This window comes from Nyctibius grandis, chromosome 4, assembly GCF_013368605.1.
Source record: "Nyctibius grandis isolate bNycGra1 chromosome 4, bNycGra1.pri, whole genome shotgun sequence".
NCBI classification, from domain to species: domain Eukaryota; kingdom Metazoa; phylum Chordata; class Aves; order Nyctibiiformes; family Nyctibiidae; genus Nyctibius; species Nyctibius grandis.
Genome location: NC_090661.1, coordinates 82111971 through 82124397, shown reverse-complemented (window position 1 = coordinate 82124397; position 12427 = coordinate 82111971). Strand labels below are relative to the sequence as shown.

Below are 12427 nucleotides of genomic sequence, written 5' to 3'. Positions count from 1 at the left end.
CTGCATTCCTGAGGGCTATATAAAAAAGCAGCCCATATCCCTCCATATCCCCTTTGCTACAGATCTTCAAAGGTCTGGAAAGAGTAGCAGAGACAGCAGAATTAGGAAGCACAAGTGTTCTTTAAGAGGAATAAATTGCTAAAGTCCATATAGTATCTAGTCCTCCCCCAAATACTAAGTCAAGATCAACGACAATTATATAGCTCGCTCTCAAGGCATCAAAATCTGGAAATTCCTTAACCATCCCAGGCAATCTATTGTAGGGCCTCGCTTGGCTTATTACCATTCAGAAGGCTTTTTCCTAGTTTTGTAACTGGAAGCTTCCTGTCCTTTCCTACAGCTCTGGGCTTCTGACGTATGTCAGAACAAAGGCTTGCAGAGTCAGTGGTCTCCCAAAATGATCTCCTCCAGTTTGGGAAGTGTAGGGATCAACATAAACTTTCTAAAGCTTCAAAGGAAAACAACCTAAGGTGCGAGACAAGGAACCTTTATCATAACAACTATGCAAGTTAAAACCTGGCTTTCTGTTTCAGAATGCTAAAATTGACATGCATGATCATAAAACGAGTTGCTCTTCATTTGGTTAGAGAATAAAGATAGCAATTATTCTTTGAGGTAATTCATGGGATTGACATTTTAGAGTTCTTTTAAACTTTAAAGATTTGGAAGCTGAAATATCTGTGAATCCCCTCATAGTTTACAAGATCTGCTCCAAGTTATCTCCAAGAGTGTTTGGAATCCATTTTCTCCCTAGGAGTGTTCGGAATACATTTTCTCCTAGGAAAGAAGTATTCAATTTATTTGGGGTAAATTGACATATGCAATGTGTATCTAATGATACTGATGAAACAAACCCCAGACTTGATATACATGCACATATGACTTTTTCATCAAGCATGTATAAGCAGGCTGGCATAAGAATAACTTGATGGCTGAAGACAACAGGCAACAGCTACTGAATCAGATCAGTGTCCGCGCATTGTAAATTTGAGTTCTGTCCTTGGCAGCTTTCTGAGAAGTAGTTATTCTCTTCCAGCACTGTGCAGAAGTTCCTTCTGGATGGGGATATCACTGCAGCTCTAGCAGTGTGGTACTTCTTTCAAAGAACAAAACATGTTCCCTCCAAACACTTCAGTATTCCCTACATTAACAGTTTCTGCCTTTTAGCAAAAGCTACAAATATTAACATGGCTAATCCTCATCCTTCTCTCACTGCTCAACATAGCATATTATTCTTACTGTCACTCAATTGTGACAGGATTTTTTTTAAACTTTCTCTCCATTTCCATTCCATTCATTGGACTTTTTTTTTTTTTTGTCGACAGTACCTAATCTCTCATCCAGAACATCACACTCTTCTCCTGATGCAGCCTCTTACTCAGTACAACGTGTTTCAATAAAAATTCTGGCTGCTAAAATAATTTTTCTCCCATCCAACCACATCAGCCTCCACCCACAGTATTTCCAATAGCTCACACTTCTTCCCCACATTTCCTCGTTTTGTATTCGCCTTCAAGGGTGCAAGTAATTCTAGCTCTATTTGGTTTTGTGTCTTTGGATCTCTTTCCAAACCTCTAAGTCTGATAAGAATCAACCTAGATTTCCATCGTTCTTTTCTTTTACGGTCTCTCTTCCATTTTTACTTGCACTGTGCCCTAAACATTAACATAAGGTCCTCAATATGGACTGAAAAGTCAGGCACCCCTGGCTACTACCAAAATCAAATAAAAATATACTTTCCACGAGTTTTGTTTAGGAGGGTGTCAGGAAAAGAAACCCAAATCACAGACTGCCCACATCAACTAGGCAACAATTTATTAACTGCTTGATCAAGATCAAAAGAGGCAGTCATTATCTGGAAGCTTCAATTACCAGTTTATTAACTCAGAAAACGGTACTTGCTGCTAGTTTATTCGTCAGGCAGTTAACTGCAAGTGCCAACTGAAAAAAAAGTTTAAATAATAAAAGTAATTATTTTATATATTTTTACTACTGTTTTACGCTGAAATACTACCCTGATTGAGAAAAAAAAGCACAAAACAAGGATGAAATCTTCGCAATCAACCTGTTACTGTCTGAAACATATAATGAGCTTTACATAACAAATCCCTCCATTTCAATCAAGTGGCTAATCAGAACCATGAACTATAGTCATTGCACTTCTTTAAACCACTCTAATACCCTATTGTTCTGTTTTCACCTTAGAAAACAACATCATTTCTACACAAAAAAACTCACATTCTTCCTGCTTTTGTTGCACATGACTAAATTACAGAAAAGACCAGCCCTACTGGAATTTATCAATCAATAGAGCATTCTTCTTTGCAAACTACAAAAAACTCTCTGTCCTGTATCCTGGCACTACGGAGCTCCCAGTACAATCCCTGGAAGAAGAACGAGCTCTCTGTGGCATGCTCAGTACAGTGGACGGATTTCCCCCTTCCTGCCCTCTTCCAGCTGTGATAAACAAACACCAAAGCAAAGTCATGCTCTAGAAAAAGGAAAATAAAACAGAACACAGTAGACTTCAACATTAACAATAAATCAAAAAGCTGTTCCAGCGTTATGGCAGGCAAACCACATAGCAGTAAGGACAGCTTGTGTACTGAAAAAAACACTTAAATAATGCCACATCTTAAGGAACAGTGTTTGGGATTCCAGCACAGAGTCTGCAGCTCTCCCTTGTCTTTTCATAGCTGTTGATGCAAGGTTCCTCCAAAATAACCAATGAACGTATGTCTGGAATAATTTCAAGGTTCATTTTGTAATCACATAAACATAGCCAGGTAGCACAGCAAGTTTTAAAATCACTTCAAGAATTTGTGTAATGGATGTCTTCGCTGTGGTACAAAAATAAAATGTGACTGGATCTCAAGTATGACATCACTGTCCTGTGATCTCTCATTTATAAAAAGTAACTTCAAATTACAAGTAATATTTATAGAGCTTGCTGAGCATCTACAGTAAATACTGTGCATGACATCAGAATCCCTAGAAACAGTTGCAGCAAGCCAAGAAAGTGTGGAAGAAATACAACTTCTTTGGTGTTATTCAAAGGCTAAATTTAGCTTAGTGAAGACTATCTTCCTCTAAAGTCAACGGGAAGAGAACGTCGCCTTTAGAGCAATGGTTCAGAGTAGGGGAAGAGCATGAACCCTCTCTGTACAACACAGGAGGTATCAGGTATCCCATGACAGGACCATGGAGTGGAGGGGGGACATGACCCAGACTCTTCCCCCCAGGTATTGCCCCTTCCCCAGGCCAGGCTGGAGTCTGATCATGCCAGCATGCTTTGGAGAAGTGTAAACGTGTCCGGCCTCCACCTTGCTTGGTCTGGACAGGTATTTTGGGCAGATCCACCTGACAGCATGCACGGCTAATTACCTCTCCCCAGACCCTAATGGGAGATTTTCGCATCGTATAGATTTCCAAATTCTTGTGTTCCCACTGGATCCAGCCACATCTTCTCCCTCATCTTAGCAAAGCCTAAGGCAAGATTCAAGAGAAAGAAGATGTCAAAGACCTGTAGGCCAAGCTGGCATTACCCTGGCAGGACAACAGTTAAAGGCTTCCAGAGCAGACAGGAGGGCTGGCGCAGGGGAGGAGATGAGCATGGAAGGGAAGGGATGGTCCTGCCACACTGGGACACAAAACATGCTCTTGGTGATGCCTGCAGTATTAAGTACATTATCCCATTTGTCTTACACAGATTTACACATAGTATGTGCCAGACAGCCAGACTTTTACAGGAGGAAAAAAAAGAGCAGTTTGAGAACACTGATCCAGAGGGCAGCAGAGAACAAGTAAACACCTTAAACGGCCTTTTTCCCCCCTCTACTGCTTGCTTAAGGTGTTTATGAAGATGAATGTGACCATATCCACAGTTTGGGGCTATCCCTCCTGCACACCTTTATCATTTAGTATCCCTACCTTTTCAGTTGCATGCAAGACAGACAACCTATGCTTCCAGTGTTCGGGTTTCTTTTTCAGATGATGAGGGGAGGTTTGCCTCCTTGATTTCACTTAAGAGTTAAGTGACACCTTTTATTACTCACCTTTATAACATTATTTGACTTGATAACAACATAAAACCGGAAAATTTTCAAATGTTTATGTACACACATCAACGTTTTACACAAGTTAATAAAGGTGGAAACTTGTCACGGTATCACCCAGAGAAAAACATAAAATTGTGTGTTGCTTTAGGAACATGAGGGAACCAGGAGTAAAACAGTTCTATAACTTCTAACAAACAAATTGCTACATATTTTTTCTCTTGTATAGTTTTACAACAGATGTCTGTAAACTTTCCGAAGGTTCTGGAATAGGCTTGGGTAGAACACACTGAAACTTCCCATGAAGAACAGACTGTAGATAAAGAAAACACTAACATTTTGGTTTGGATTAAAGCCAGTTGGAATTCATCTATTTACTTTGTCAAGTACTGGTTACTGCCCATATTCAGAAATAGTTGTTCAGCTAATTCTTTACTTGTTTACACATTTCTGCAGAGTTTTTCATTGTACATTGAGTTTTACGAGCTATAGGAATTCTGCACACAACCAGATGCAAGTTTTCTAAAATGTGCAAAAGCACTAGAGGATTTGGTGCAATGTTATAGCTTTGTTGGAAACTAAGGGTTGTAACACCTTCTGGCTAGGCACGGTTTTGGTAAGAACTTTAGATAAGAAACAAACCAAAAAAATCCTTGCAGATATCTGGGAGCAAGAAGAAACAGCAGCAATTTTTTTCAAAGGCTGCTTGATTTAAAAAATAAGCATATGGCTGCAAGCATCCAATTTGTGAATTCTGCCACTCTACCTGTCACTTCCAAGTTTATAATAGCATACTGCACACTTCAGCAAGACATCAAAGGCAAGGATTTTATCAAGAAAAGTAAATACTCTTCGACCCAGTGTCTGCTTTTAATATATATATTTCAGATATCCTGTCATCTTCCAGTCTTACTGTAGTGCCGTCCCCTCTCAGACTGGTACCACTAATCCAGATGCATCTTTGTCCAGAGTTCATCTTTCAATACCAGTTCCACAAAGGTTCATCCTCTCCTTTTTCCTGTAACATCTTTTCTTCCCTTCCTCTTTTTCAGTACTCTCATTCAGAAAAAGACTTCTTAACTATTATCTTTATATTAAAACATCTCAAGTCTGCCTTAGAGTCCAGTCTACTTTCACTCAAATGGCAGAACTTGTCTGATCTCCTTGCCATATCTTGCTGTTAGGTTACATCCCAGAACAGCAAAAGATTACATTCATGATAATTTCCTAAATCCTCTTCTTTCTGTCCTCATCTCAGCTCCCAAAGAATGCCAACAAGCACTTGCAATATTCCAGGGCATGATCCAAGAATTAGCTTCAAATTATTTATCTCGCTGAACTTAATGAACTCAAACCAGATCGTGCCTAAGTCTTGCCACTTCCCTATAAGGAAGGGCATGTATTTAATACTCAATCTTTTCTTCGCCTAGATAGCTGTTTCTCACTTCAGATCTGCTATCTTGCTCCTAACACACTGTTATATCCTCTTCTGATGATACTGCTGTAAATATCACCCTGTCTCATCATTTCAACACATAAGTCCAGGGACAAATTTCCCTTCAGAAGGAAATCACTTATCTTCTTTCATGCCTTAATAGTCTCCTCTTTGCTGTTCTTTGGCAAGGGAAAACCCCTCAACAACAGTCCAAAAACTCACTAGGATAACTCACTTCAAGCCTGTCTCTACCAGAGCACCTGTAAAGTCACTTAATGGTAGTAAGACAGCTATTATACTATAAATGCTGCCTGTGAACTTCACATGATCTTATTTTACACCTTGCACTTTCTATTTTGCCATATTTACAAAGGCATGCTGTCTGTCCTTTTCATTACTGCACACAGAATTGATGACACAATAAATTCTCCCAAAATGAATTTAAATATCTAGCTGGATTTTACAACCCATTTGTGATCAAAGAAAATGTCTCAATCCCAATTTCAGAAAGAAAAATCACTGCTCAGGATGATTAAAGCTAGTATTTTTCATTGTGTTTGCATCGCGTCCATTTCTTCCAAAAGGTTAGAGGGAGCCGTGGGTTTGAAGCTGCAAAACTTAGAAAGGAGGGCACAAAAACCCAAAAGCACTAAAAATTAATGGGTACAGACAAACAGAGATGTAGGATTGCACAATTTACTTAAGTACATAACAGCAATCAGAATCCGAGCTAGCATCTACATCTTACTGCCCAAGCAGCATCTATGACAGTCAGTTACTGTATCTGCATCTACAAACAGAATTGATGTTTTTTAAAACAGAGACCACAAAGAGCTGAGCCATTTAGTGTAGACATCAATATTTACAGTAGAAGATAACTTTTAGTTGTACATAACAGTTTTGAACAGAAAGGCTTAAAGCTAAATGGCCTTCTCCATGCTGATGTTTAAAGTTGCTCTGAAGGAAAGCTAACTCCTGAATAGCATACTAACTGTATAAAGTATGATATTTATAAACCAAATGATACATTCGAAAAAACAAACCAAACTGATGTTTTACTGGCTGAACTAATCTTTCAAACAACATGGAGGCTCACAATGATCCACACTCAATTGATATGAGTCCTTGTATCTGAAACTTTACCTACAGTATTTTGACAATTTATTGGCTTGAACATATTTTAAAAACAGTACTATGAGTGTCTTGGGTCAGTATCTATCAGATTTACTTTTGCTCTCATAAATTTCCAGATGCTAGTTTGATTACACATATTAATCAGTTATTGGAAATATTTCTGCTCTTTTTTTTTTTTTTTTAATTATTTTAATTTCTTTCCAACTTTTACCTTAAGAGCACAGAAGATGCAAGAATCACCCATACATTTGTGCGTTGTGATTTGCCGGAAACTGCGGCGAAAAATGTCCAGATGCCACAGAACCTGAAACACAAAAAGGGCACAGCCAATTTTATAAATATATGAAGTACTGCATAAAGCTCTGACTAAAGCTGCACACGCTAAGTAATCCCAGAAGTACACTACTGTCAGTGAACATCACTTCTAAAATGGGATGACTTATCTAACAGCAAGCTGACATTTTCATCTTTCTTCCTCAGCTGTAGCATTCAAATACATTAACTTACAGTAGCACATTTCTCACCATGTGCTTTTAGATTACAAAACTTGCTGCTTTGTCCGTGTGGCAGTGCCAGCTTAAACAGCACTTGCCCTGATTGCTCCCCCACGCCAGCACCACGGCCGGCCACTGTGAAGCCGTACCGTGAGGCTGGGCAGAGCTGTCAAGGACACCTCACTGACTGCTGGGGCCAAAACTTGTCCATCCTTCCATGTTCTAGGCAGCCTCTTTGTTCTGAGCAGAAAGCCCAAACACGGGGAAAAATGGAGCACCAACAGCATTTATATTAACAAGTTCTTGCAAGTCAAAACGACAAATTCCTAAAAGCCATTATGCCTAATATTATCACTAGCAAGTGTGTTTACATGCTGTGATTACTGGCAGATTTCTAACCCTGATCTGTGTGGGCAGTTATACTTTTCTCTCAGGACAGGTATGGTGGTAATACCAGGTATGCGACCAGGTATGGTAACAGCATATAAAAGCAAGCAGGCTTTTATATGTTCCGCTAGCAACAGCAAGAGGCAACAACACCAAGTTTTATCCTTAAGTTTTACCACTAAAAAAAAAAATCTGTGCAATCTTGGGCAATTACCTAAATTCAGATCCATAAAATAGCAACAATACTGATCTCTGAGGTGCTTCACAGCCATCTCTTTATATATAATGTGGTTGGTGCTGGCTATTTCAGCTTCAACTAACAGTAACTGGACCTTATTGTAAGCCTCAGAGCCACCAGCCTTTCAGGAGGCAGAAGCTTGCACTGAAAGAAGCCCTGACCTAAATTGCATCCTGCCAGGTTCCGGACAGGGCAGCAAGGTCCAGGCTGGCATCTGACTGGCTAAATGCCTCGTTAGCATTTAGCTAACACACAGGGACCAAACGTCTTATTTCTGATTAATCTGTCCAGAGCAACTGGCTAGAAAAAATTCAGCACTCTGAAAAAAGCTGTGCTGGTTTCAATAAGTGTTTCCAGCTGGAACAATCTGTTAACTAAACCATAGCACACAAATGTTACCTGAAATTATATTTAAAACCACATTTATTGAGTATGTAATCTGTAAAGTTTCCCAAAACTTCAGAATTGTCACGGCTATGTTTGCACTCAAACTCTCCCTATACTTAAGGGCCTGGGAGGCAACATAAGCCTTGGAACCATCTGATGACACACAACATTCCTGAAGAACTACTGCAGACTTCACAAAAGGACAAAAAAAATACATTTAGGAATGAGTCCAATTTTTCGATGTAATTGCCTTTGGAGTTTAATCTTGAATGTTTATAGAAATGCTTAATAGTAAGGAGCAACAAACGTTCAAGAGCCTCTCAGACTAACGCTGAATGTTAAAAAATTAAGATAAAAAAACCAGAAGTACGTATTTTATGAAATTATTATCACAATTTTTTTTTTAAATTCAGCTTTGACTGTAAATATTTTTGGTATCCTGTCTCTCTTGAGCTTTAGAAGAAAATGGCTCATGTAGAAGACTGAAGGCCAGGTTGTAGGCTTTCATCTTCATGTATGGCATACAGCTGATGTTAGGGTCTACTTAGTTCTGACCGAGGTTCAATAACTCAATATTATGAGGCAGACAGTGATTACAGCTTACAACTTAACAGAAGCAATTAATACAGTACATCACTGGAAACCCCAGTTTTCTTATTGTTAAGTTCCCTTTGTACCCAAGTCCTGTATTTCATGGCATATTAAAGCCTATTAAGGGTCACTGGTGTTTCTCTTTGTATTATTTGCATCACAGAGGTATCCTGAAGCCTCAAGTTAGTTGAGAACCTAATCGTGCCCATGGGAAAAAAAAACACAACACAAAAAACCTAAATCCAAACAAAACAGTGACACAGTCTGTGCTACACAGACAAGCCATATGAAGATAACGAAACTGAGGTGGAGAAAGGGTTTTAAACCCTGCAGCCAGAAGGACTGAATCTCAAACATCAGGCATTCAAAACATCTAAATGGTGACAATATCAGTGTAGCAGCCATACCACTTCACTAAATTTTGATTTAGAAGAAAAACCTTTTTCTGTGGCAAAAGGTAAAGAGTCACTCATCTAAACTAAGCTACACATCAGCAGTTAGAAAGAAAACTGGACTACATAGAGAGGATCTTGTATACGTATTATCAACACTTGAACTTGCCTGGTTCAATAAAAAAGTTAAATTTACTTTTAAGTAGTAGACATACTGCAAGCTATGCAATATTCTATTATTTTAAAAGAAATTTTCTGCATATATTTTCATCTTTGGTTGACATATTACAAGTTTACACAAACAAGAGATTCAAGTACATTAAGTGATGACTACGTGAATGCTGTTGATTTCACCAGGAAAACCTGAAAACTAAGAAAAGCTGTTCTGTAACTCAACTAATCTGCATTTCCAAACATAGCTTTATTCTATATAGGCCCACAAACAATTATGTAGGCGAGCCTAGCTATATTCGTTGCACAGTCAAGCCTAAGAAAATACTGCAATAGACAGAAGACAAAAAAACATTTTTTATTATGTGCTCTTACCTGTAGTGCACTATTCAGGAAGCAACTGTTCTGTCCTGGTTCATTGCTGAGACCTTTACTGGGTGCTATTGAGGTTGTATTTCGTGGAGTAAACATGCCGTGTACATTCCCTCGACCCACAGAAAAGTAATTTCTTTTCCAAGACATTTTCCAGTTTCAGCTGTAGAATATGCAGGTTGAGGCTGGCAGAGTATTTGACTTGATCAGACCCTTCCTTTCTTTCACCAAAATTCAAAACTGGAACAACATCCAATCTTCTTTAAATTCTAGTTTAAACAGAATTTATCCTTTCACAGGACACAAGCAGTTTGCTTCTCTTAAATTCAGCCCAGGATGCTACTCTTCATTTCATGCTTATGTATGCAAAATCCTCTTTTACAAGCAGCCACATACAAAGTTTGCAAAGGGAAGGAATCCATTGCTGTGCAAGTTCATCTGTTACGCTGCTTCTCCCTTTTCCAAACAGGCAGTGACTTCAGGGAACAAATGGCAAATTAAGGAGGTCCCAGAATCGAGAGGAGAAAAACAACAGCTACCTCCCACACCCCAAAAACCCCCAGCTTCTCTAATCCTTTTATAATCCTCCTGCAGAAGATGGGAAAAATCCAATTAGTAAGGGAGCAGGGAAACCAAAACCAAAATAAAACCTTGGCAGCTCCTGTTCAGTTAAGTCTATCTTGGGTGATGAAAGACACATTATCCTCACAGTGGAAAAAGAAGCAACTTCAGGACTTGAGAGCGAAGAGCTTTAAAGCAGCAAAAAGTCTCCAATACAGTTCTTCTAATTCTACGTGCGATCTTTAGACGTTTCTTCTCCTGATCCTCCTTTTGCAATCGGAATGCCCAGCCGTGCCAGAAAGCTTGAGAGAGAAAAATAATCAAAGGCTTGCGTCATTTAATTACTCTCTTGGTTTTGTGGTGCTCTGCCAAGACCAGTGTTGCCTCACCTCCCACAATACACTGAATCTTCTGAGACAAAGCAAAAAATATAAACCTTCCTCCACACAAAAAATAAAATAACATGGAAAAGTACAGAAAATTCCGAGAAAAGTATGTGAGAGCAAGATGGCTGGAGTATGTTGGAAGCATTAAAGAAGAAAGATTAAAAAAAAAAACCCACAACGTTCCTATGAACTCCATGGCAGTTTTCATACATAACCTTTAGAATCCTGAAGTGTTAAATTTCTTTAAGATACCTTAGTCATTCAAACAGTAGTAAGAGGATTAGTGATTCTGTGAATACATGCTAGCACATTGTCCACCCTAGAACTGGGATTCTGCTCTGAACTTGGAAGGCCGAGAAGACACAGGCACGAGGCTCTACCCCGACTCAGCAGCCCACAGCTCTCCCCAGAACAAAACAGTCTCCAAATTTTCTTAATCAGAAACTATGTGTATCTCTATAAGAAGTTACTTAATTTAGGTACAAGGGATATACAATGTTTTCCAAAAGACATTGATGCTTCTGAAGAAGCTGGAAGAATAATTCAATAGAAACTGCTCTTCCCACCACAAGTTCACTTCTGCCCTTATCTCACAGGAAATGCACAAAAGAACTTGATCTAAGAACTTCCTAGAAACAGGAACTACAAGATTCAAGAAAAAACATTTTTTAAAGTTCTTGCAGGTGTAGCCCACCCATATTTACTTTACAGACAACTGCGTAATATTTTCCAGGGACATTCCCAATGACATTTAGGATTATCTCATTTTTTTATACATGTTCTGAAGTAGTAATTGCATCATGAAGTCACTACAAAATAGACAAAAAAAATAGATGTTTGTGCATTAGCAAAAATTAACTAAGAGAATAATTCCTTACAAAGATAACCTGGGTATCTATGAAAGCACATTTTTCACCTTCCACACAATTATAAATTCTTCATCTCCTGTCAAAACACAGAAAGAACTTCCTCAACACCTGTGAATGTGTTAGAGCCGCCTAATCCATTCCCTTCTAGTAATATTTCGTTTGTACTTCTATTAAACTCATTCTACAAATATTAATGAAGGCTCAGCATTGCTGTAAGGCAGGCAAATACCTATATACAGGTGAATATTCTTCTTGGTTGCCACTGTGCCATGCAAAACTTTCAGATCTGCTTGCAAGCCTGCAGACACAGACCATTACCATGCTCATCGTGCAACATTCCTGAACGCTGAATACATATACAGGATTCATTTCAAAGCAATTTCAGCCTCAGCCCCCTTTCTTTGCTCAATCCCTTAATGAACCATGAGCCAACCATGTGTGAGGTAATTCAGTTTCAAGCAACAATTTAAGGATCTCTGTAAGCCAACACCACTTGCAATAGGTGCACTGGCTAAGCCTGCACCACAGAGATGGAGCTGAACGCTGCGTGGAATGAGCTGAAGCAAGCAGGCTCTGTGCTCACTCTTGGCTCACCCTGAGCAAAGCACTCTTGTCTTCTCCTTTGCACAGCACCTACAAAAAGATGGAAAACACAATCCAAACATGCCCAAGATGCACACGTGTGAGGAGCACCTATTCAGTGGACTTCAAGTTCAACACAAGATTCTGCTCTCAAACTGGGCTATAATAAGTACTTTTTCAGCCAAGCTGTCTCAGTTACGATAAAGTGAATAAATTTTTTCTATCGATTTTTTTTTTGCTTTGGAACCAGGATCACATTAGAGGCTTTGTAGTTCGCCTGTCATTGCAGCAAGACTATTGCAAGCTGGCCAGACTCTTACAGTAACTGTGCAAGCTTGCTACCTGCACTGTATTTGCACTGGCTTAGCAGAAC

General features: G+C 39.1%; 1 protein-coding gene across 13 annotated transcripts in view; it reads right to left on the bottom strand.

The window, feature by feature from the left end:
* The window catches only part of USP54 (ubiquitin specific peptidase 54), a 121174-nt gene that overhangs the window by 51189 nt on the left and 57558 nt on the right, over nucleotides 1-12427 (bottom strand). For 11 of the 13 annotated variants that reach the window (XR_011047912.1, XR_011047911.1, XM_068397610.1 and 8 more), the window contains 2 exons: nucleotides 9660-10519; nucleotides 6836-6928 (listed from right to left, as the gene is read on the bottom strand). Coding sequence is in view for 11 of the 13 variants with exons in the window: in XM_068397610.1 (XP_068253711.1) it covers nucleotides 6836-6928; nucleotides 9660-9806 (240 nt within the window). In the remaining 2 variants the exon portion in view is untranslated. Of the gene's footprint in view, nucleotides 1-3384; nucleotides 3443-6835; nucleotides 6929-9659; nucleotides 10520-12066; nucleotides 12106-12427 lie in introns of those variants that run through there. The other 2 variants (XM_068397609.1, XM_068397616.1) reach the window with 2 other exon arrangements.